Source organism: Ovis aries, chromosome 10 (genome assembly GCF_016772045.2).
Source record: "Ovis aries strain OAR_USU_Benz2616 breed Rambouillet chromosome 10, ARS-UI_Ramb_v3.0, whole genome shotgun sequence".
Classification (NCBI taxonomy): domain Eukaryota; kingdom Metazoa; phylum Chordata; class Mammalia; order Artiodactyla; family Bovidae; genus Ovis; species Ovis aries.
The window spans coordinates 50,999,169-51,025,954 of NC_056063.1; the positions used below are offsets into that span (position 1 = coordinate 50,999,169).

A 26,786-nucleotide genomic window follows, 5' to 3' on the forward strand; every position below is an offset into this window, starting at 1 on the left:
GTCTCCTTGTATAGTAGCGGGGTGGACCCTCAAGGCTGGCACAGTCGCATTCCCCACCCGATGGTATGAAAGCACTGAGCCCTGGCTCTGCCCTCCTCTCACAGGCAGACCCCTCACTCCACGCAGCCAACAGTTGGCTCAGAATTTCAGCAGCATTTCTGTGAGCTGCACCACCCACGTATCTCCCTGATCTTATGTGTCCTGTGCATGAACCATTTGTGGCTTCAGTAGCAAGCCAGATAAACGCAACCTCACATCAGTCATCACAGCAGCCTCTGGAGTCTGGCCTAGAGACAGCTGAGTGCAGAGGACAGCACGTGGGAGGACACAGCAGTGAGAGGGAGCGCTTTCAGGGGGACTGGAGAAGCGTGAGGTAGGCCCTTCTGCCATGCTAGACCATGTAGATTTTGTCTCTTAATAAGGAGGCATAAACTGGTCCTTAGTGAAAAAATTTTGTGAGAAAAAAACTGCAACGTAAGATAGGATATAGACAGATGACAGATTAAACCAGTGGCAGGAAGACTAGTTAGGACACGAAGGCAATTGTCTTTCTAAAGAAGGCCCAGACTTAGATACCAGACAGAGAGAAAAAGGAAAGCAAGATGGACATAAGGGACATTCTACCTTTGAGTTTATAGCAAGGGTCCCCAGCTGTGGGACCACAGACGGATACCGGTCCATGGCCTGGTAGGAACTGGGCCTCACAGCAGCAGGTGGATGGTGGGCAAGTGAACGAAGCTTCATCTGTATTTACAGCTGCTCCCCATCACTCGCATTACCGCCTGAGCTCTGCCTCCTGTCAGATCAGCGCGGCATTAGATTCTCACAGGAGCACAAACCCTACTGTGAAGTACACATGAGGGGTCTAGACTGCATGCTCCTTCCTTTTCTTTAGTTGGACGAAAATTGCTTTACAATGTTGTGTTGGTTTCTGCCATGCAACCATGAAAATCAGTCATAATTATACATATATCTCCCAGTTACAAAGTCCTTAAAGAATTATCCCAAAACCAATCCCAGCCCCCATCCATGAAAAACTGTCTCCCATGAAACCAGTGCCTGATACCAAAAAGCTTGGGGACTGCTGGTTTGTAGGATTGCGTAAACAGGTGGATATCGATGGTGCAAAAGGATGCATTATGATTTCTAAATATGGAAGTTGTGTAAATGGAACAGTCAAAACAAAATACGACAGGTTTTGGAAGGGTAGGAGAGCAAGGCTCTGCAATGGGGGAAAAATCTGTCTTAGGAGGAGGGACTGAGGAAGGAAGGAAGAGGGGCAAGTGGGGCAGTGGATGGGTGGGGAAAGGGGCAAGATTACCCCACCTTCTCATTTTCTACCTAAGTCTTATTCAGTTGGCATTTTCCAGAATTGTGTCCTTGGCTCTCTTTAGCCTTCTCTCTTTTTCTTCCTCCTGCATACTCATCAACTCCCACACCTTCAATCATTCTTTACACAATAACTCCTTAATTTCTATCCCAAGCCCTAAACTAAACCTATATAATACAGTGGCCACGTGGCTATCAACATGTGGTTTTCATTGGTATGGCTAATTGCCTAAAGTGAGAACAAAACTTTAAAAGGATCCCTCTTGGGTAAAAACTGGTGAATGCTACATTCCCTAGACAGAAAGTGTCTTGGCACCAATTCATCTCCATTTCTTCATTATTCCTCAACTCAGTGTCCACGCTGGGAACATGGAAGGCAAGAGTTACTAGAGAGGATTTAAAATGGATGACCAACAAGGTCCTATTGTATAGCACAGGGAACTCTGCTCAATGTTATATGGCAGCCTGGATGGGAGGGGAGTTTGGGAGAGCATGGATACACATATATGTATGGCTGGGTCCCTTTGCTGTTCGCCTGACACTATCACAACATTGTTAATCAGCTATATCCCAACACAAAACAAAAAGTTTTACAAATGAGTTAGCAAAGAGGATGGCAACATGCTTTAAGGAGTTGCAGAGAATGAAGCCTGGCTTACTTTGTTCTAAGTGGTGGTATTTCCCTGGGGAAAATCGAGGGGGAAGATGTACGTCTAATAAATGCTGTGCTTCCAAGAATGGTCACATATACATCTGAAGATTTGTGCTAAATTGGTTAGAGAGGTAACTCAAGTGGAAGAATACGTAAAAAAAATTTAGGGGAAAATACTGACATATTTTTAGTCACTCAGAACCATTTCCAACTTCGTCTTACATATTTCTTCAAAAATTCTAACTGTTCCCATTAAAGAGGGAGTGAGAATGCTGGAGAGAAAAATTAGCTTCCAAATTCCAAAGAAAGAAAATCAAGGCTAAAAAAAGACCATAAAGTGTTTTTAAAATGAGGACAGGGGCTGATGAAATACAGAGAAAAAAACAAAATCGCTGTCTACCCTATTGAAATAAGCATTATCTACTCTGAGATGTTAAAGCAACTGAGAGAATAAAAGGTCTTCTTTATCTTCTTACATGAGCAATGGAAAAAGTAACCACTCTGCTTCCACGATTAGGCTTTTCCTACCTTTTAAAAAAACAGCCAACTTATTGGGAAAGACCCTGATGCTGGGAAAGGCAAAGGGAGAAGAGGGTGGCAGAGGATAAGATGATTGGATGACATCATCGATTCAATGGACATGAACTTGGGCAAACTCCGGGAGATGTGAGGGACAGGGAGGCCTGGCATGCTGCAGTCAATGGGGTCTCAAAGAGTTGGACACGACTTAGCGACTGAACAACAAGAACCACCACCTTTGAAAAATACTCCCAGTAATATTTCTGGATTTGTTAAACTCAAGAAAATTATCTAGGCTGAAAAATTGCCAAGATAATCTGGTTTTGTTTTTCTATTGTGGTTCTGCCTCATTTCCGGCTGCCCTCCTCTTTTTCCACTGATGGCCATTCCTTGAGGCTTGGGTCTGTTAGAGACAAGTCTCCCAGGAATCAGAGGTTTGGGGAGGAGCCTGTGGACAGCAGTCACCCCACTTACCAGAGATTCACTGGCACACTGGAACACGTAGCAGATATACTGGCTCAGTCCAGGCTCCGAGGACTCCCGACAAATAAAGCCGAAGTGATCAACATGCTTTATACCCTAGAGAGGGAAGAAGTGGGGAGTTTATAAGATTATGTCCATTTAACGGACACTATGGAAACAGTTCTGTGCTTTCACACTTTCACGAAATTTCTCCTTCACAGCACTGTGATAGGGGACATAATGTCAGAGCAAACTTATAAGGCAGACTTTTGATACATAAAGTGAAGGGTGAAACCAGCTCAGATTGCTTTGTTTCTGGCAAACACTCTGTAACTCGAGGCCACAGAAGGAAAAACAGGATGGCACGATCCATTGTCTCTTGTAATAAAACCACCACCCAGTGTTTGGCAGTACCGGAGTTTTCAATTTATTGGTCGTCATTGAGCAAGCAGTCTGATGATTCATCATAAACCCTGTTCTTATTTACTTGAGATTAAGAATCATAAAACTGACAATACTCTACTGAAATGGCATGCAAGTCCCTAAAGTATGCATTAGAAGTACTAGAACATTTATCTATTTATAGACATTCAAGGAGTCACAACTGTTAGAAGATGAATACATTAAAGAAATTACTGCAGATGTCAATGATTCAAATTCACAAATCTGTACTTTCTGAACACAGACTAAATAACCTCAGCTACACTTTATAAGAAATTCTGAATCATTTGAGAACTTCAATCAGCCTGAATACATACACACCAATTAGCAGCCAGTAGTACCTTGTGTCCTGGCGTGCTGCAGTCCGTGGGGTCACAAAGAGTTGGACACGGCTGAGCAACTGAACTGAACTGAACTGAGCACCTTGGTACTTTAACAGAAAGCACGGTACTTTGAAAAGTCAGGAAAACCAAAAATTTTAAGTTGTCCTGCAATCACTTAAATTCCAGGGAAAAGGAAACAGGCTTTGGAGTCAGATTTGTGCTTCCACCTTGGTTCAAGCAATTTACTAGGTATAAGATATTGTGATGTGTTGATAAAAAGTATCTCAGAAGTTCCACTTCTCGTTATAAAATAGTAGTCACGGCACCTATTCCCCAAAATTTTTGAGATTCAGAACTAAGAAATATCTTAGTTCCTTGCATGTTTGATAAACAGTAACCACAATTCTTGTATTAATAAGCTTCACCTATCCAACGGATATGGAGAAAAGAAATCAACTCTATAAAAAGAAAAGTTAATAGGAGGAATTAAGTTATACAGTCCATGAGGTGAAAGTAAATTCCATCTGATACAACTCATTCATGATTATAGAATTTCTTTCACTTGGGACTTCCCAGGAGATCCAGGTTAAGAATCTGTGCTTCTACTGAATGGGGCATGAGTTCAATCCCTGATCGGGGAACTAAGATCCCACATGCCTGCAAAGTGCGGCCAAATACAAATAAGTAAATAAAATAAAATGGAGAAATAGCATCATCTTAAAAAAAAAAATCTTTGACTAACTTGGCATTAAATGGGAAAAATGCATAGTACCTCACCAGCTCACCAAGTTTTCAGGCAGTGGCAATGTTCCAGTAAAGAAAACCACTCCCTTACTCCTCATGCTTGCCAAAAATCCAGTCCTACTGATTTTGAAGAAAGAAACATATGTAGGGGTACATGTGAGGAGCCTGATGGGCTACAGTTCATGGGGTCGCAAAGAGTCACATCATGTCGTGTGTTTAAAAGTATGCCTGTTCCCAAATGCAGCCACCCTCTATCAGTGCAATTCTGTGGAAAAGCAATAGGAGTTGGCCACGAAGAGAGTGGCAGAAATTAACCTGACAATTATTCTGATCAAAGGCCTTTACACAAAACTTCCTCATATTTCAGTCAATTCTTTTTCTTAATTCTTAATGTCACTACAAAGCTTGCTTTAAAAAAAAAAGAAAGGAAAAGGAAAAATCTTGTTTGAACTGCCAGTTTATATATTTGGTTTGGCTGCTTCTTTTTTCCTTCTTTTTCAATTTTTTTTTTTTCCCCTTAAATGTTCAATGAGCATTGCTAGTTTTCTTCCTGCAAGACTTGGGGTGGGGCTAGAGAGAGGCACAGCCTTTTCCAATGGCGACTCTTGCTCTGGGAAACAGGAAATACACAGCTTTCCACACAACTCTCTCCTCAACACTGGACATAAGACCCAATACACAGAAATATTCATTCAACATTTATTGAACACCTAAGCATTAAGCTCTGTCTTAACACATCTTATTCTCTGATGCTCTACAGCATAAGACACCCACCCTCACAGACCTTATGATCATGCAAAGACCCCAAGGAAACATGTCATTACAAGAATGCTTCAGTTCAGTTCAGTTTAGTCACTCAGTCGTGTCCGACTCTTTGCGACCCCATTAATCGCAGCACACCAGGCCTCCCTGTTCATCACCAGCTCCCGGAGTTCACTCAGACTCACATCCATCAAGTCAGTGATGCCATCCAGCCATTTCATCCTCTGTCGTCCCATTCTCCTCCTGCCCCCAATCCCAGCTTAGTAAATACCATTTTTCAGTTAAAGTGAATCATCTTTCTACCAAGTTTTTTGTCCCTTAAATAGGAATTTAGAAATTTTCAATATATTCACCGAATCAGATGCTGCCTTTCTCAATTATTAGAGTAGAAAGCTTTTATCTTCAGAGCATAATTTTAGGTCTCCATATAATAGCACAAATATTAAAATAAAACTCTAGAAGTGAAACTACATTAGCTGAGTCTGAGGAGAGTAATTAACAAGATGTACAAAAGGTTATCATTTTCCAGCAGAAGAATATCTGAACATCCTACCTATGGCAGTGCTAACTCCAAAATTCAAAAAAAAAATTTTTTAATAAGCAGCCTTGATTTTCAACATTAAAATACAGGAAAGGGCCTTGGCAAGACCCAAGACCCTGAAGGTACATCTAAGGTACACCTATTAGGAAATAAGTTATTGCTTCTCTATTCCAGGGACCTCCTCAGAGGCATCCTTGCATTTTTAACTTTTCCATATTCAGATTTAGATATTCCCTCCATTCCAACCTCTTCAGAAAATCTTCCTAGGTTTGCCATATAGTTAGGCAGCTCTAACTTTTGGATAACTGTACTAAATTATTATATTACTATGGTACTTAGAATACTACTTTATGCCTGATATGACCTCAAGCACATATAATTGTATTGATTATTTTTAACACTTTCATATACACAATATAAGAATTAACAATAAGTAAAAGGCCAACGATACATACACAAACCTTCTTTTCAAACTTTAACATTTATAACAACAAACTCGAAAGCACTAGTTCTCCTTTTATTACCTATTACGGTATAAAGAGCAAACATGACTCAGTGATGCCAAAACCCACTGCCCAAGATTCTGAGGAAAACTGAGAAGATATTTCCAAAAGAACTCACCACCACAAAAACTCCACTCACCCCTTTGATGAACGGATGCTACGAGCAGACAGGGCTGATGACAGTGAGCGCAAAATATTATGATACTGAGAGACCTGGACCCAAACACATGAACACTCTGAAGATAAATCCATTTGGCAGAAACCACCACATTATTGTAAAGTAATTAGCTTCCAACTAAATAAATAAGTTTTCAAAAAATAAATAACATTTGAAGGGATTCAATCCCAGTTATTTTATGGTTAATTGAGAAACAAGCCTTAACTGGTTTCCTCAAATACTATAATCTACTTCAATACATACCTGGGAACAAGAAGAGATATCTTTAAAATTCTTCTCAAGCACAACTGATTTAGTGTCCGGACTGATAAGGTTAATCTCAAACCGTCCAACCTTAAAAATAAAGCATTCCAATTAATTTCAACTTACCAAGAACCTAATATCTTAGTTTACAATTAATATTTGACCAATAATACAGATTCAAATGCTCTATACAAGATATATGGGCTTCCCTGGTAGCTCAGCTGGTAAAGAATCCACCTACAGTGCAGGAGACCCCAGTTCGATTCCTGTGTCAGGAAGATCCAGTGGAGAAGGGACAGGCTACCCACTCCAGTATTTTTGGGCTTCCCTTGTGGCTCAGCTGGTAAAGCATCCACCTGCAATGCAGGAGACCTGGGTTGGATCCCTGGGTTGGGAAGATCCCCTGCAGAAGGGAAAGGCTACCCACTCTAAGATTCTGGCCTGGAGAATACCATGGACTGTATAGGAAAACACAGTGTCAATACCCAACCCCATCAAATTTACAACCTCAGTTATCAGTCATCTGAAAACATTTCTTCCTTTCATCTAGAATTCATTAAATAAGCTGCTCTTAATTTAAAAGAAACCATTGTTTGCCAAATTAGAAATTGTCTTTTCAAAAAATATGCAACCTTTCCTCACTTTATGTTTTCTAAAAATACCAATTATTCAATTATAATTTAAAATTTGCTTTCTCACAAAGGATCAACAGAAAGATATACTTGCAATTGGGCAGATAATTTTTTTTAATTTTTAAATAAACAACCATTTAAGAAAAAATTAACAACATGGACTCTGGCTAGCTAAGAAAAAGAACAAATCAAGAGAGGAAACTCAGGGGACTTCCCTGGTGGTCCAATGGTTAAGACGTCACCTTCTAAAGCAGAGGATGCTGGTTTGCTTCCTGGTTGGGGAACTAAGATACCACACGCCTTGCGGTCAGAAAGCCAAAACATAAAACAGAAGGAATACTGTAACAAATTCAATAAAAACTTTAAAAATCATTCACATTAAAAAAAAAAAAAAGCTTAGAAAAAAGAGAAGAAACTCGTTAATATATTACCAAAGAAAAGACTATAGACACTTTAATCACATGCCTCAAGTTATCAAGAACAAAACAGAACAAAACAACCATGAACTTCTGATAAAGCAAATATTACATCCTGGGACTATTTACCAAGGTACACAGTGCGATTTCCTTCTTAAGGACTCTTTGCAATGGGATAAAAGGACCGTCACTCCTTTTTCAAGAAAACTCAAATCTGAGGAAAACTCTAATCCTCAAAGCTGAGGATTAATTAAAGAACCTCTACAGGGCATTGTTAGGAATTCAATTCTTTCAAGTGGAACTGGACACTTTCTATACCCTGTACAACTTCAAAAACTACTCATTAGAATTAAGAATCATGTTTTACACCTACAATATAGCTTGCGCCCAATCATTTTAACAACTGATCCAATAATCAGGCCTGTGATGTTTCCTAAACCTCTCCTTTGTATGACAGAGTAAATTGGTATATCCTCATCTGAAGATACAACCATGAGTCTCTGGACTTTTTTTCTCTCTAGAAAATTCTCTCTCCTTCAAGAAGATTCACACTCTCCCAGATTCATATCTTCAAACCCTTCTGACTTTCTGCAGTCATTAAAAAATAATAACAATAAATAGCAACATTTACTGAAGAATCACATATGTGCTGAGTCATGTCCAACTCTTTGCCACACCATGGACTGCAGCCTGCCGGGCTCCTCTGTACATGGGATTTCCAGGCATAAATACTGGAGTGGGTTGCCATTTTCTACTCCAGGGAATCTTCCCACCCAAGGATTGAACATGCATCTCCTGTGTTTTCTGCACTGGCAGGAGGATTCTTTACCACTGAGCCCTCTGGGAGGCCCTAGTGAAGAATCAACCTAAGGCAAACGCTGGTGATGCTAAGATGGCATGCTTGCTAAGCTGCTTCAGTAGTTACCAAGTCTTTGAGACCCTATGGACTGTAGCCTGCCAGGCTCCTCTGTCCATGGGATTCTCCAGGCAAAACTCCCGGAGTGGGTTGCCATGTGCTCCTCCAGGAGATCTTCCCCACTCGGGGATGGTACCCCGTCTCTTAGGTCTCCTGCGTTGGCAGGCGGGTTGTTTTTTGTTTGTTTGTTTGTTTTTTTACCACTAGCGCCATCTGGGTAACCTCTGCTAATTTCCCCAACCAACTTTCCCTGATGCTCCTTCAAGTGCTTTTCTCTCTTTCCCTCCTTGCCCTGCTCCCTTTTCTCTTACATTCCCCGTCTGTCTCTCACCCCTTCACTACTGTCCTTTGCTCTTTCTCCAACCTGCCTTCTCTGCTGCCTGGGGGACATGACAGAAGTTGGATGCTTCCAGATTGAGGACCAGGGAGAAGCTGGCCGCTGGGCTGCTTCCGGCTATAGCAAAGGAGGGGGAAACACCGGGAGAGCCGCCGGCCAGGACAGCACCTGAAACAGCATGGTTCTGTTCTTCTCCGAGTCCGAGGGCTGCACGTGGCTGGGCGCGCTGGCGTGCCTCCGCCGTGGCTGCGGCTTCTGGCTGTTCTCGTGAACTTTCCTTTGCAGGACCCCCGTGACGCTGCTGCACCGAGACCGGAACTCCTGCTGCTCATCGAAGCCCGAATCTTCCAAAATCCTCTCAGGGAAGCAGACTCGAGAGCTGGATGGCCCAGGCTGGCTGGGCGCGGCAGGGAAGACCGGGTAGGTGTCGGCGACGCCAGCCCCTTCTTCCGACAGAACGTCGGCGGGGCAGGCCGGCGTTCGGGCCTCGGATCCCGCCTGGTCCTCGCCCGAGTCCCCCGCGCGCGGCTCGCCCTGGAGCCGCAGGCGCTGCTGCTCATGCAGGCTGAACTTCTCGATGCAGTCGTCGATGAGGCTGGACGGCGCCTTCTTGTGGGTCACGGTCACCCTGCCACAGTACAGGACCTCAAACTTCTGAGAGTTGTAAAAGGCGTCCTCGTTGTCTTTGCTGGGTTTGGCATCCTCTTTCATGGCAGCTTTCGATAACTGCCTTATGCTGCTGATAACATCAGGAACCTGGAAAAGAATTCAGAACAATTATTATTATCACACGGAATGCATTCTCATGGTAAGTGATAAAATACTGAAAGTAATAGACCCTACATAAGATAAAGCATGGGCTTCCCTGGGGGCTCAGTCAGTAAAGAATCTGCCTGCAATGCGGGGGAACCTGGGTTCCATTCCTGGGGTAGGAAGATCCCCTGGAGGAGGAAATGGCAACCCACTCCAGTATTCTTGCCTGGAGAATCCCCATGGAGAAAGGAGCCTGATGGGCTACAGTTCATGGGGTCACAAAGAGTCGGTCATGACTGATCAGCTAAGTACACAAGACAAAGCATAAACTTAAATTACACTATCGGATTAAGTGATATAAAGATGAGATTGAAAAATTTTATCACTTTTATAATTTCCCCTTTTAAATGTATTCATTCCCCTAAAACAAAGCCATGAGACTCCACAAGCCACTGCAACCTTTAATGAATTACCACAATATAGCCTTTGAGCACTTCTAAAAGGTATTATTATCACTGATTCAATGGACATGAACTTGGGCAAACTCCAGGAGATGGTGAGGGACACACAGGCCTGGCATGCTGCAGTACACGGGCTTGCAAAGTGTCAGACACTACTTGGCGACTGAACAACAACAAAAAGGAGCAAAAGGTTAAAATTAAATTTAAAAAATAAAGTGTAACAAAAGTACCAACCACCACTGAGATAAACTAATTAAGTTATTATGAGCTTCAGCTGAAAGGAATGGAAGTTCCAACAATAAGACTAAAATTTACTTTCTGAATGAAGAGATTAAAATACAGACACCCCTCACCAGCATTAGCCATCAGAGAAAATGCACGTTTAAACCATAGAAAGATACTATCTTTTACACACCTATTAGAATGGCTAAAATCAAAAAGACCAAGTACCGACTAGAATATGGAGCAATTGGAACGCCCATACATTGTGTGCAGAAATGTAAAATGGCACAAGCACCTCAGGAATTTGGCAGTTGCTTAGAAGTTAAACAGATCTATCTCACAACCCAACCATTCCACTCCTAGAGATTTAGGTGAAAGCCCCCAAAATATATGTTCACAGAAAGCCTTGTTCACAAATATTAACAGACGCCTTTGTCACAACATTCCCCAAATCAAAATGACTCAAATATTCATCAACAAGTGAATGATCGCTAATTGTTAAGGAAATGTAAAGCAAAACACAATAAAATATCAGCTTATATCTGATAGAAAGATAACTGCCAAAAAGATAAATGATAACAAGCGCTGGGAAGTACATGGAAAAAAGGAAACGGTTGAGCACTGTTGGTAGGAATGTAAATCAGTGCAGTCACGATGGAAAACAGTATAGAGATTCCTAAAATATTAAAAATGGAACTATCATATGATCCAGCAATTCCACTTCTGTGTATCTATTCAAAAGAAACAAAATTACTTTCTCAAAAAGATACCTACACCTTCATGTTCATCACAGAATTATTCACAATAGTAAAGACATGGAAACAACCTAAGTTAACCTAGTGAAAGTGAGTGAAAGTCACTCAGTTGTGTCTGACTCTTTGCAACCCCATGGACTATGCAGTCCATGGAATTCTCCAGGCCAGAATACTGGAGTGGGTAGCTGTTCCCTTCTCCAAGGGATCTGCCCAACCCAGGGATCGAACCCAGGTCTCCTGCATTGCAGGCGGATTCTTTACCAGCTGAGCCGCAAGGGAAGCCCAAGAATACTAGAGTGGGTAGCCTTTAAAAAAATAAATAAATAAAGTATATATATATATATACACACATATATATATATATATATATATAACTATATGACTTGAACAAGAAGCTAAGTCACTCAATCAAATATTGTTTAAATAGCTATGATTTTAAAAATCTAAGATGAACAAAATATTTTGGGATATGAAAACAAATAGAAAGCTCAATAGAAAGTTGAAAATATAAAGTACAAACTTCCAGTTACAAGAAAAGTAAGTTCTTGGCATATTATGTACAGCATGGTGACTAGAGTTAATAATACCGTATTGTATATTGAAAGTTGCTAAGAGAGTAGATCTGAAAAGTTCTCACAAGAAAAAAAGATCTGTAACCATTTGAGGTAAGTGGTGTTAACTAAACTTATGTTAATCATTTTGCAGTATATACTGTATCAAATCATTATGTTGTACCCCTTGACCTAAATACAATGCTATATGTCAATTATATCTCAATAAAACTGAAAGGAAAAAAGTGAACAGATAAACTAAAGGTGGTACTGTTGCTGTTTAATCACTCTGTCGTGTCTGACTTTTTTTCCACTCCATGGATTGTAGCCCGCCAGGCTCCTCTGTCCATGGGACTTCTCAAGCAGGAATACTGGGATGGGTTGCCATTTCCTTCTCCAGAGGATCTTCCCAGCCCAAGGATTGAATCTGCATCTCCTGTATTCACAGGCCGATTCTTTGTCACTGAGCTGATTGAATTGAAGTGAATTGAAAGTCACTCAGTCAGACTCTTGGTGACCCCATGAACTCACTACACAGTCCATGGAATTCTCCAGGCCAGAATACTGGAGTAGGTAGCCTTTCCCTTCTCCAGGGCATCTTCCCAACCCAGGGATCGAACCCAGGTCAATCCACATTGCAGGTGGATTCTTTACCAGCTGAGCCACAAGGGAAGCCCAAAGGTGGTACATTCACATAAAATGGAATACAACTCATTATCTCCCATCTGGTTTTCTGCAGTAGTCTTTTAACTGGTATCCCTTGCCCCCTTTAATGTACTCTCAAAAGTAAAAAGAATCCTTTTTAAACTTGTCGTAGTGCTCATCTGCAAATCCTCCAAGCTCCCCATTTCTTGAGTAAAAGACAAAATCCTTACAGTGTCCTACAGGGCTCTCACTCTCTGCACATGACAAACAGATTAAATGTGCACTGTGGCTACACATCCTCCATGTGACCTTTAGATGGTCAACTTGCATTTCATCTTTTCATCCTCACCCATTTCCTTGGACCTTACTCCTCCCAGCTCTCTCCCTCACTGGCCTCCTGGCTACTCTTTGGACATGCCAGGCACACTCTTCCCTGAAGGTCTCTGAACTCCAAGCTCCTCCCCTAGATAACTGGACAGTTCACTCCTCACCTCCTTTAAATCCATGCTCTAGTGTCACCTTGAGGTGGCATCTGTCCCCTACCCCAAAAAACACACACACATGCTCTGACAGCCAGCATTCCCCTGGAATTCCACCCCCTCTCCCGCATTTTATTACTCTCTATAGCACTTACCCCTTTGAACATTCTGTGTAATTGATTTGCTAGAATGTAAGCCGTTAGGAGGGTGGTGATTTCTGGGTTTTTTTCCCACATTTTTCCTTGTATCCCCATAGCCTAGAATAAGTTTCAATATAAAGTAGATCCTCAGTATGTGGACTTGGGACAGGGGAAACCTTTTCTGGTAATTTTTACCTTTGGGAAACAGAGATCATTTTATATGCAGGGTTGCTTCACCTTCAGACACACATGGTATTTCTTTAAATCTACCAGCAACCATTCTAAAACCAGAATTTCTTCTTTTTCACATAATTATTTGGGATATATGGCCAGAGTATCCACAGTTTAAAATTACAAGACTTTCCATTTGCTAGCAGAATATTTCCTAGGAAAGAATAAAGTCCAAATGCTATAGTTTCAGTGACTCACCCCGAACACTTGACTTATCTCCAGGGAAGTCAGATGCTTTATACTAACACATGATCAGCAGCCTTAGCCCTCTGTCATTTTCTTTTTGTTTTAGTATCTGTCAAGGACCAAAGCTATGGAGACTGACCTAGACATTCAACCCTGTAGAATGTCTATACAGTGATTCTAGTGGGTTAGGTAAAACCCCTCCTTCCTCACTAACCATATTTCATCTAATACTTTTCATCCGATTTTGCAGCTCTACTGCTGCTGCTGCTAAGTCACTTCAGTCGTGTCCAACTCTGTGCGACCCCATAGACGGCAGCCCATGAGGCTCCCCCGTCCCTGGGATTCTCCAGGCAAGAACACTGGAGTGGGTTGCCATTTCCTTCTCCTTTTGCAACTCTAGTGCACTTAAATTTCCAAAGTCTCTCTATGGAGTGCATAATAAGAAAAATATTATCTGTAGGATGTTTTTGAACCTGCAGAATTTTTATCTTGTGACAAATATTTTAATGATGATTAGAGTTATATCCTATCACTGAGACTGAAAATATAGTCAGTTCGACCTTAGTTGTATCAGTTCTTCAATATTATATGTTTGTACTTTTTCTCTACTATTATATTGAGAGATATTATGTGAAGAACTGATTAGTGCTTGAATTTCTATAGTCCCACAGGACACTTCCCCGTGACCGCAAGTAAAAGCTCAACGTCTAAATATAATCCAGTTAATGACTCAGTTGATAGAAGCAAAGCTTATCACTTTGACTAAGCTGAGTAAGTAATTTAACCCTCCAATAATCTGAATTATTAATTGCACCATAAGACATAGATTCTAGTTGCCTTTAATATCCTCTCTGAGGTCATGACTAAATGCAGCTTTCAATGACCTGGGCTGCAAAGAGGCTCTAACTATGAAACTGATCTAACAACATTCCACTCTATTTTTTCTTCTAAGTGTAATCGCACATGTAAGTTAACATTATACAGCCCCTGCCTACACAATCAGCACCCATACCAAAGGGACACTGATAAAGCAAGGACAGTAAAATGTCCTTGGTGAGGAAAAGAGTTATCAGAGGACCACGGAAACTTTCTGCTGAGACATTTATTTACGAGATCAATCAGAAGCAACACAAGAGAAAAAAATTTCTCTCCAGTACTTGCACGTACCCAAGACATTTTGGGAAAACAGTATTCTTCTATGTTGCATGAGTGCTCAGTAATGTCCGACTCTGTGACTCCGTGGACTGTAGCCTGCCAGGCTCCTCTGTCCATGGACTTTTTCAGGCAAGAATACTGGAGTAGGTTGCCATTTCCTTCTCCAAGGGATCTTCCTGACCCAGGGATTGAACTGATGTCTCCTACATTAGCAGGAGGATTTTTTTACCACTGAGTATTAACTGACATATATTTAGATTTATATGTGCTTTTCAATGAATTTGACTCCTTGCATGTATTGCATCTTACAACATCTCTTTTTCTCTCTAACATTATACTATAAGCCCTTAAGTGAAAGACTGAGTTGGGATGACTTTGTGTCTTACCTAGAGTTTTTTCCCATGTGACCATTGGGAGAGAATTTCATGCTCAGAAGAAACTGATTGACAGCTGTCAGCAAACAGAAGCATACAAATAGTGAACAACTACCAAGAACCCTGATGAAAGTTCTCCAGGACTGAGATAGGTTTAGCAAATTCCTGTTGCTAATTCATGAGAAACCTGGCACTCCCCAAAATGAAGAGCTGACGCTTTCTACTCTCCTCAATGCTCGCTCCAGTGAGGAAGGGAATGTGTGTGGCAGGAATGTCTCCAGATGCTGAGACACCTCGTTAAAAGAATAACTCTAGGTATTCTTACTCTTGTCATGGACACACCACTGCTTAGAATCTGTCTACATGTCACAGAGTCTGATGCAGATTCAATGCCAATTCAAGGAGAAAGTTTTATTTTATGTCAGCACATAATTTTAACACACAAATACAATATTTAAAAGGGAATTAATAATCCCTCTACTCAGGAATTAAAAGATTTATGGGCTTCCCTGGTGGCTCAGATGGTAAAGAATCTGCCTGTAATGCAGAAGACCCAGCTTCAATCCCAGGGTCAGGAAGATCCCTTAGAGAAGGGAATGGCTACCCACTCCAGTGTTCTTACCCTGAGAATTCTATGATCAGAGGAGCTTGGCAGGCTACAGTCCACAGGGTTGCAAAGAGTCTGATGCAGATTCAGTGCCAATTCATGGCAAAAGTTTTATTGTATGACAGCGCACAATAACAATATTTTTTTTTAAATGAATAACCCCTCTACCCAGGAATTAAGAGATTTATACTCTATCCCAGATCTGCCAGGAATTTGTGTCATTCTGCACCTGAATTTCCTCCCCAGTAAAATGGAAGACTAGATAGATGCTCAATAAGATCTCATCTAAATCCAGATTTCTATGGGCTCATTTTTGCATTGATGCATATAGAAACAAAATAATATACATTAAAAGGAGATGGAAAATCATCTCTGTCATTAAGCCAGAAATATTGTAAGTTATTGACATTATTCATTTCCATTAACAGACAATAAGCAATTCAACAGGTGATAAAATAAATTGGGCTTTTTTCAAATGCCTCATGACATTTAGAAAAAGCACAGTGCCACCTTTAGCCAGTGTTTTGTCCTTATACTTTCAGTGATATCATGTCAATGTGTGGCAAAACCATGACAATACTGTAATTATCCTCAATTAAAATAAATTAATTTTTAAAAGAAAATAGAAATTTATTAGAAGTATAATTTCTAAGAGAAAAAAAGGATATAACCTCAAATATCAAAATTCAGACATTAAAGCAATTCCTCACTCTAGAGAAAAAAAATTGCCACTAGGTCCCTGGATGTCAGACTGTTGTTTCTCATTAATTAATTACCATAATTAGTTATCATACTCCAAGAAATCCAATGGTATGGTTAAAGTAACTCTCCACTTAATTTCAAAATAAAATAAATTCTACAGCCACCCAATGCTGATGTCTAATGGCCTAAGCAAACCCAGGGGTGGGAAAAATCATCTGGATACTGAAAAACACAAAGGAAAAGATACCTTTGGTCAGGAAGCCAGCAGAAAATTGGAGCAGTTCTCCAAGAGCTGCGAATATGCCAAACTGATATAATCCTCAGTAGTAGTACTCTGTCACACTTAAGAAGTTCTCTTTCATTCTAGATAAGCCAGCAGTAATTTTGCTGTATTTGTTCAAGTCCACGTTATCACTGTGCAGCCAATTATAAAACTTCCCGGGAAAAACCGTTATTGCTTCAAAAGTAAAGCATTTCCTGACTGTGCAGTCAGGAAACACACTGATTGTTCAGTGTGTTCAGAGTCTAAAGAATAGACTCTCTAGCTTTCTTTAAAAAGAAGCATTTAAAATTTGAGTACCATTGTCTTTCTTATGCTATTTAAATAACCATAAGTGTCCAAGGCTTTTTAATTATGAAAGTAGGAGAAAATTAATCTACAGTGTCTTCTTTCCTCATAGAATTCACTGATAAACAGATGATCTTCAGCAAACATTTAAAAAGTGGATACAAATATGAATATGAAAATAAGCTTCTTAAAGTAAAAAAATATTCAAAGTAAAGAAAATAACTGGGTAAATTCTTTCACAACTAAAATGATCTTAGCTGTTTGATTCATTATTATAATAACTATAGTAGGCACAGCAAGATTTCTGTCAGCACAAAAAAGAGGTGTGTGCTAAGTTTCTCCAGTCATATCTGACTCTTTATGACCCCATGAACTGTAGCCCACCAGACTCCTCTGTCCGTGAAATTCTCCAGGCAAGAATACTAGAGTGGGTTGCCATTCCCTTCCCCAGGGGATCTTCCGGATCCAGGGATTGAACCCATGTCTCTCCTGTATTGGCAGGTGAGTTCTTTACCTCTAGCACCACACGGGAAGCCCTCACAAAAAATAGGGGAAGGGTATTTAAGAAAAGATGAGGAAGAATATGAGGAAGCATTTCAAGTAAACTGCAAAAACCTGACAAATGAGAAGAACTGATCATTTAAACTAGTCCCAATCAAAGAGAGACAGTAAGGAAAAGAAAATGCATTTGCTTTGAAACTAGTATACGCCATTAGGGAACAGGTAGATTTCCTTTCTAATTCTGTTTTACTTAAGAAGCTATTAAGATTAGTTCAGCATTTTAAGAAAAGACTAATTTGGTCATTAAATATCATAATTTCTGTTTGGCTTTTAAAACTTCATCTTCAACCAATGGAAAGTAATTTTGGAAGCTATATATGTGCCCTGAAATAGCTTACTTACGTCAAGGGGAAAAAATCACCATTATTGAAGAACCCATGAAGATGTTCCAGCTCCAGTTACTTGGGAAGGCTGCTCAGTCTGTGTTATCATTCTTAAGGTGAGATTGTCTGATAATCTCACTAAGAAATAAAATTGATTTTTAAACCATTTTAACTTTTATCCAAAAGTATTTCAGTGATTCTTTGTATTTGGTTAAATATATGTTATTATTCTATGGTAAATTTGGCACAGTAAAAAAGGTATCTGATTATCACTAGGTCTAGAATCAAAATTGAATAGAAAAATGCAGTAATTTTAAAATCACAGAATTTTAAACTTAAAGGGTCCCTTATGGAATCACCAGTCCCTACTATCTTGTTTTACAGATGTGGAAACAAACGGTTTACATTAAAAGTTAAACCAAGAAAGAAGAAAATAATGAGATTACAAGTAACGAGACTCTTTGGAGCCAAAGAAAGCAAGAATATCTCTACCATTTACACAGCAGTCAGACAAGTTGCTTGAATTGGAATCTTGGGCTTCAGCCAAGGCAGTTTCCTCTCAGACTAGACTTTGGTTCTTAGATATTCTCAGTTCCTTTGCTCCAAATGGAATTTTTAGCTCATCTCTTCTCTGCTGCTTTCCTGGCGGCCTCTGCATTAGCTCAAGCATCAGAGACAGAAAGTCCTTAAACTTCCTACCAAAGGCTCCCCTTCCATTCTGTCTCACTGCATATCTTTGAATTCCTTCCCCAAAAGATATGACTTGTGCCTCTATGACCATTCAAAATTTGAAAAAGTGATCAGATGTAAAATAAGGGTAACTCACGGGAAATCCAAGGACTCATGTTTTATACAGATATATTTTTTAATTTATTTTAATTGAAGGATAATTAACAATATTGTGTTGGTTTCTGCCATACACCAACATGAATTAGCCATAAGTATATATATATATATATATATATATATATATCTCCCCTCCTTCTTGAACCTCCTTCCCACCTCCCACCCCATCCCACCACTCTAGGTTGTCACAGAGCACCAGTTTGAGCTCCCTGCAGGGACTCATGATTTTGATTAAGAGAATGGAATATCCTTAGTAGTGGCTGACTTTAGGGAAATAAGACAGGGAATAAATAAACAGGGAAATAAGACAGAAGATGGGATGGGTGAGAAGTTAGATGGCAAAGGATAGACAAGGACAGTCCTTTTCAAATTCCATTTCAAAAACAACATCACTCTTTTAAAAGTAGATTAGTCCGTAGCACAGCATATTAGAAAAGCACATAACAGGCAGTTAGAGGTCTAGCGTTTAAAGCTCATTCTAGTAGCTATGACTGTCTGTAGAAAAGATGCCATATCTTTCATAGTCTCTTGGTTTTTCATCTGAAAAATGAGAATCACAATGTTTATTTCAAAGGTAAACTGGGAAAATTAAACTAAATGTGCAAAGTGCCTGACACAGTGCTGAGACAGTGAAAGCATTCAACAATGTTTAATTAAATCTAACATGTAAGTCTGACGTGCTGTGCAAGGAGATGGAGGAAGTGAGAAGCTGCTGCTGCTGCTGCAAAAAAAAAAATCCCTTTATGAAAGTTAAATTATAGTAGGGGGTATAGAATAAATAAGTGAATCATAAAGGATCTGAGATAGTGAAAATTGCCAATGAGAAAAATAATGCAAGGAAAAGGGTACAGAAAATTTGGAGGAGATATCAGAATAGTTGCAACTTTAAAGAAAAGAATCTGTATAACACATTTGAGTAAAAAGCTGAAGTCAGCAAGAAGGAGAGCCTCACAGGTATCTGGGGGAGGAACATTCCAGGCAGATAGAACACCAAGTACAAAGGCCATGAAGCAGAGATTTGTCTGGTGTGTTCAGGGAAGAGTGAGGAGTCAGTGTGGCTGGATGTGGGTGAGGGAGCAGAAGATTACTGAAAGCCCTTGTGGGGAGCAGAGGGCATCTACATCCTGCAGGGCCTTGAAAGGACTTTGGCTTTGACCCCTTGGTGAGACAGAAAGCCATTGCAGAGTGCTGAGTTACATGTTTAAAGAATCCCTTTGCTGGACTCAGATGATAAAGAATCCACCTGCCAATGCAGGAGACCGGGGTATGATCCCTGGGTCAGAAAGATCTCCTGGAGAAAAGAATGGCAACTGTCTCCAGTATTCTTGCTTGGAGAATTTCATGGACAGAGGAGCCTGGTGGGCTACAGTCTATGGGGTCACAGAGTCAGACATGACTGAGAGATTAACATTTTTTTATTTTTTGCCTGCTGTATGGAGAATAGATGGAAAGGATGTGGGGGTGGGGGGGGGGATGCAGAAGCCTACCACTCTCAGGGTGAGCCAGGGGTGGTTCACACAAGAACAACAGCAAGGGAAGGGGTAAGAAGGTACAGGCTTCTAAAGATCATTTTAAAGCCATGGTCTACATGATCTGTTGATGGATCTAAGATGGACTATAAAAGAAGAGGAGGCATGAATGAACTTTATGGGTTTTGGCCAGAGGACTTAGAAAAATGGAGCCGCCGTGAAACAGGATGAGGGATGGGGGTGGCTTAAGAAGTAGGAGCTTCATTTTGGATTGTTAATTTTGGAAAAGCTTACAGACATCCAAGGGGTGATGCCAGTAGGCAGTTGAGTATACATGTCTGGAGCTCAGGGGTGTGGACAGAACTGAGAAAGAAAAATTGGAATGCATATAAATGGCAATTAAAGCCATGAGATTAGAGGAGTTAATCAAAAAAGTGAGCACAGATGACACAGAGAGACAGAGCAAGAGGAAGAGAGACTTGATGAGCTAGACACAAGAGTAATATCTCCAGGAACCAAGCTGTGAGACGCACAATTCATATAGTTTGGGAGACGGAGAAATATAAGTAAAGAAAATACAGCGAGAGCCTGGGATAAAACCAGAAAAGAATGGTACTGTAATCAGAAGCCAAGTAGGAAAAGTTTCCCAGAAAGAAGGAGTAAGCACTAGGAGATCGTAGGTGATTTTGACAAGAAAAGTTTTGGTGAGGCTTAAGACTCCACACATTGACATCACCAGATGGTCAACACCAAAATCAGATCGATTATATTCTTTGCAGCCAAAGATGGAGAAGCTCTATACAATCAGCAAAAACAAGACCAGGAGCTGACTGTGGCTCAGATCATGAACTCCTCATTAACAAATTCAGACTTAAATTGAAGAAAGTAGGGAAAACCGCTAGACAATTCAGGTATGACCTAAATCAAATCCCTTATGATTATACCGTGCAAATGAGACACAGATTTAAGGGCCTAGATCTGATAGATAGAGTGCCTGATGAACTATGGAATGAGGTTCGTGACATTGTACAGGAGACAGGGATCAAGACCATCCCCATGGAAAAGAAATGCAAAAAAGCAAAATGGCTGTTGGGGAGGCCTTACAAATAGCTGTGAAAAAGAAGAGAGGCGAAAAGCAAAGGAGAGAAGGAAAGATATAAGCATCTGAATGCAGAGTTCCAAAGAATAGCAAGAAGAGATAAGAAAGCCTTCTTCAGTGATCAATGCAAAGAAATAGAGGAAAACAACAGAATGGGAAAGACTAGAGATCTCTTCAGGAAAATTAGAGATACCAAGGGAACATTTCATGCAAAGATGGGCTCGATAAAAGACAGAAATGGTATGGACCTAACAGAAGCAGAAGATATTAAGAAGAGGTGGCAAGAATACATGGAAGAACTGTACAAAAAGATCTTCACAACCCAGATAATCACAATGGTGTGATCACTCATCTAGAGCCAGACATCCTGAAATGTAAAGTCAAGTGGGCCTTAGAAAGCATCACTATGAACAAAGCTAGTGGAGGTGATGGAATTCCTATTGAGCTTTTTCAAATCCTGAAAGATGATGCTGTGAAAGTACTGCACTCAATATGCCAGCAAATTTGGAAAACTCAACAGTGCCCACAGGACTGGAAAAGGGCAGTTTTCATTCCAATCCCAAAGAAAGGCAATGCCAAAGAATACTCAAACTACCGCACAATTGCACTCATCTCACATGCTAGTAAAGTAATGCTCAAAATTCTTCAAGCCAGGCTTCAGCAATATGTGAACCATGAACTTCCAGATGTTCAAGCTGGTTTTAGAAAAGACAGAAGAACCAGAGATCAAATTGCCAACATCCGCTGGATCATGGAAAAAGCAAGAGAGTTCCAGAAAAACATCTATTTCCGCTTTATTGACTATGCCAAAGCCTTTGACTGTGTGGATCACAATAAACTGTGGGAAATTCTGAAACAGCTGGGAATACCAGACCACCTGACCTGCCTCTTGAGAAATCTGTATGCAGGTCAGGAAGCAACAGTTAGAACTGGACATGGAACAAACTGGTTCCAAATAGGAAAAGGAGTACGTCAAGGCTGTATATTGTCACCCTGCTTATTTAACTCATATGCAGAGTACATCATGAGAAACGCTGGGCTGAAAGAAACACAAGCTGGAATCAAGATTGCTGGGAGAAATATAAATAATCTCAGATACGCAGATAACACCACCCTTATGGCAGAAAGTGAAGAGGAACTAAAAAGCTTCTTGATGAAAGTGAAATTGGAGAGTGAAAAACTTGGCTTAAAGCTCAACATTCAGAAAACGAAGATCATGGCATCTGGTCCCATCACTTCATGGGAAATAGATGGGGAAACAGTGGAAACAGTGTCAGACTTTATTTTGGGGGGCTCCAAAATCACTGCAGGGGGTGACTGCAGCCAGGAAATTAAAAGACATTTACACCTTGGAAGAAAAATTATGGCCAACCTAGATGGCATATTCAAAAGCAGAGACATTACTTTGCTGCCTAAGATCCGTCTAGGCAAGGCTATGGTTTTTCCTGTGGTCATGTATGGATGTGAGAGTTGGACTGTGAAGAAGGCTAAGCGCCGAAGAATTGATGCTTTTGAACTGTGGTGTTGGAGAAGACTCTTGAGAGTCCCTTGGACTGCAAGGAGATCCAACCAGTCCATTCTGAAGGAGATCAGCCCTGGGATTTCTTTGGCAGGAATGATGCTAAAGCTGAAACTCCAGTACTTTGGCCACCTCATGCGAAGAGTTGACTCATTGGAAAAGACTCTGATGCTGGGAGGGACTGGGGCAGGAGGAAAAGGGCATGACAGAGGATGAGATGGCTGGATGGCATCACGGACTCAATGAACATGAGTCTGAGTTCACTCCGGGAGTTGGTGATGGACAGGGAGGCCTGGTGTGCTGCAATTCATGGGGTCGCAAAGAGTCGGACATGACTGAGCAACTGAACTGAACTGAACTGAGGGCAAAAGCCTTCCTGGAGTAGGTTCAAAAGAAAATTTCAGGAACAAAATCCAAACATTAGGTACAGGCAACCTTTTAGGGATGTAGCTGGAGGTACAAGTGAGTCCAAAGAGGGTTCTCTTATAGATGGGAGAAACGACAATATTCAGTACAGAATTGCCAGCATGTGTTAGTTACTCAGTCGTGCCTGACTCTTTGAGACCCCATGAACTGTAGCCCGCCAGTCCTCTGTCCATGAGACTCTCCAGGCAAGCATACTGGAATCGTTAGCCATTCCCTTCTCCAGGGGATCTTCCCAACACAGGGATTGAACTTGGGTCTCTTGCGCTGGCAGGCAGATTCTTTAGTGTCTGAGCCTTGAGGGAAGCCTTCAATTTTCAATAGTGAAGGAGAAATGGATGATGTGGAGAATGAGAGTAGAATTGCTAGCAACATCTTTAAGTAAGCAAGAAGGGACTGAATCTAGAGAATCAGCGGAAGAATTTGAATTGACCCAAGGAATGGCTAGTTCATCTCAAAAGGTGCAGATAGAGGAAGACATAGAGGTCAGAGTTTGGAGAATTTCACCTCTGAATGCTTTAATTTCTTAGGAAAATTGAAAGCATGATCATCAGCTGAGGTAAGGAGGAGAAGAAGATCAAATAAGTATTGATCAGTAATCATTTAATTCAAGGCTTACTGGGGGCAAAACTGTGAAGTGATGTTAACTTTAGAACTCTCAGGGTACCCTTTCTGTATTGTGATGATGTAGAAAGATGACTCCTACAGCTCTTTCATGGAGAAATTTGCATTTAACTGAAGGTTTAACTTGAGAACTCAAGTATCTTAGATGAAATTCAGGAATCAACCAGAAATTAGAAGAGAGGGTTTTGTACCCTGAAGTGAAATAATACAGGTTAACTATTTTTTCTGCCTAGGATGAGATGAGGAGCTAACCCATACAAGTAACAGTTGTATAAAAACAGGGGGCTTCCCAGGTGACTCAGTGGTAAAGAATTCACCTGCCAGTGCAGGAGATGCATATTTGATCCCTGGGTTGGCAAGATCCCCTGGAGGAGGAAATGGCAACCCATTCCAAAATTCTTGCCTGGAAAATCCCATGGACAGAGGATCCCAGTGGGCTACAGTCCATGTCTGGCTCCAAAGAGTTAGACATGACTGAAGCAACTGAGCAGGCATGTATACCTGTATAAGAAATAAATTTTGGAAAAGGTTTGCATGTGGTAGGGGAAAAAAATGTTCTGTACCTTACCAAAATAAGAATAACACAGTGTGAATATAGAATATTTGTATCACTTGTGAAAAATAACTTTATATTTCTTTTCTTCAGATGTGGATATTTATACAGATACGACCAAAAAAGGTGAAACAAGCAAAGGCATCAATGAAAGAAAATCAAACTTATTACAACCATGTCATCAAGAAAGTTAATCTTTCATTTTTAAACTGTAGAAAAACAGAATGAGGCTTCTAGGAAACAATCCTGAAAAGTTGCTATTTATTTACTTATGCTGACATTATGAAATCCACTTTCAAATGCAGCATAACCTTCCACCCAATCACAAAACACTTTCAAGATTGACCCACTATGTGTTTATTCAGCAGAAGATTTTCTACTCATCAAGCCAGTCCTATTATTTGCTTAATGCTGACACTTTTAAAAATATACAGCTCATAATCAATCAGTCTCTAGCAAGGCTAAGATCAGAGAGAGGATACAAATTACTAATATTAGAAATGAAAGAGGGAACAGCACTCCAGATCTTACGGAAAATAAAAGCATAATAAAAGAATACTATGAACCACTCCATGGCCAGAAATTTGATATCCTAGATGAAAGGGAAAATTTCTTTAAATGACATAATCTGCCAAAACACAAGAATAAATAATCTGAATAAGCCTAAATGGAATAACTAGTTACTAATCTTCTAAAACAGAAAGCACATGGCTCAGATGGATAGACTCGTGAATTCTGTCAAACCCTTAAGAAAGAAAAAGTGATACCAATCCTCCATAATCTCTTTCAGAAGATAGAAGCAGAGAAAATACTCCCTAACTCATTCTATGAGGCCAGCATTACCCTAATATCAAAACCAGGCACAGACATCATAGGAAAATTACAAACAATATCTCTCATGAATATAGATGCAAAAATTAACAAAATACTAGCGAAACAAAAAAATGTATAATAAGAATTATACACCAAGACCAAGTATGTAGGTGGTTCAACATTAAAAAAATCAATTAATGTCACATCACATCAACAGACTAAAAAAGAAAAATCACATGATCATATCAATAGAAGCAGAAAAGGCATTTGATAAAATGCATCACCCATTCATGGTAAAAATTCTCAGCAAATAGGGAATAGAAGGAAATTCTTCAACGATCTAGAAAAAAAACTACAGCTAAGATCATACTTAATGGTAAGAAACTCAAGGCATTTCCACTGAGATCAAGTACATGCAAGAGTGTTCCTCTCACCATTCTTTTCAACATCATATTAGAAGTCCTTGCTAATAGTCAAGAAAAGGAAACTAAAAGTATACAGATTGGAAAGGAAGAAATAAAACTGTTCTAAGATGACATGATTGTCTGCAGAAAATATGAAATAAAAATTTACCAAAAAAAAAAAAAAATACCCTCCTGGAGCTAATAAGTGATTATAGCAAGGTTGCACAAGGGGCTTCCCTGGCATCCAGTGATTGAGACTCAGCAGTTCCATCTTAGGGATGCAAGTTCTATCCCTGGCTGGGGAACTAGGATCCCACTGGCCAGGTGGTACAGTCAAAAAAAAAAAAGTTGCATGGATACACGGTTAATGTAAAAAGGTCAACTGCTTTCTATATGTGAGCAATGAGTAAGTGAATTTTGAAATTAAAAGCCCAATATCATTTATATTAGCAACCCAACAATGAATACTTAGGTATAAATCTAACAAAATATGTATAAGATCTATATGAGATTTACAAAACTCTGATGAACATGATCAACGAAAAACTACATAAATGGAAAAATATTCCATATTCATGAGTAGGAAGACTGTCTGTTGTCCAGATATCAACTTGATCTATAAATTCAATGCAATCACAATCAAATCCCAGCAGGTATTTTACAGATATTGAAAACTTATTTTAAGTTTATATCTAGAGGCAAGCAACTCCGAATAGCTAACACAAAGTTGAAAGAAAAGAACAAAGTTGGAGGACTGGTGCTATCTGGATTCAAGACTTACTGTAAAGCTATGATATTCAAGACAGTGTGGAATTAGAAAAAGAGTAGAAAAATAGGTTCATGAAACAAAATAGACAGCCCAGAAATAGGTTCACATAAATATAGTCAACTGAACCTTGACAGAGGACAGAACAACAGAGCAAAGATAGTCTCTTCATCAAATGGTTCTGGAACAATGGACATCTACATGCCAAATTAATCTAGACACAGACCTTACACTCTACAAAATTAACTCAAATCTAGAAAACTCAGATGACCTTGGGTAGGGTGATGCTTTTTTAGATACAAAACCAAAGATGCAATCTATGAAAAAATTGATAAGGTGGATGTCATTCAAATTAAAACTTCTGCTCTATAAAAGACAGTATCAAGAGAATTGGAAGACTAGCCACCGGTTGGGAGAAAACATTTTGCCAAAGACACAGCTGATAAAGTCTTGTTATCCACAATACACAGTTCAGTTCAGTTCAGTCGCTCAGTCATGTCTCTTTGCAACACCATGAACCGCAGCACACCAGGCCTCCATGTCCATCACCAACTCCCAG

The 26,786-nt window shown here is 40.1% G+C and overlaps 1 protein-coding gene across 4 annotated transcripts in view; it reads right to left on the reverse strand.

The window, feature by feature from the left end:
• TBC1D4 (TBC1 domain family member 4) overlaps positions 1–26,786 on the reverse strand; it is a 214,247-nt gene that overhangs the window by 76,476 nt on the left and 110,985 nt on the right. For 3 of the 4 annotated variants that reach the window (XM_027973696.3, XM_027973695.3, XM_042254947.2), the window contains exons 2-4: positions 9,167–9,754; positions 6,698–6,787; positions 2,975–3,079 (exon numbers count right to left, since the gene is read on the reverse strand). In XM_027973696.3, coding sequence (XP_027829497.2) covers positions 2,975–3,079; positions 6,698–6,787; positions 9,167–9,754 — 783 coding nt within the window. Of the gene's footprint in view, positions 1–2,974; positions 3,080–6,697; positions 6,788–9,166; positions 9,755–16,506; positions 16,625–26,786 lie in introns of those variants that run through there. The other variant, XM_042254946.1, reaches the window with a different exon arrangement.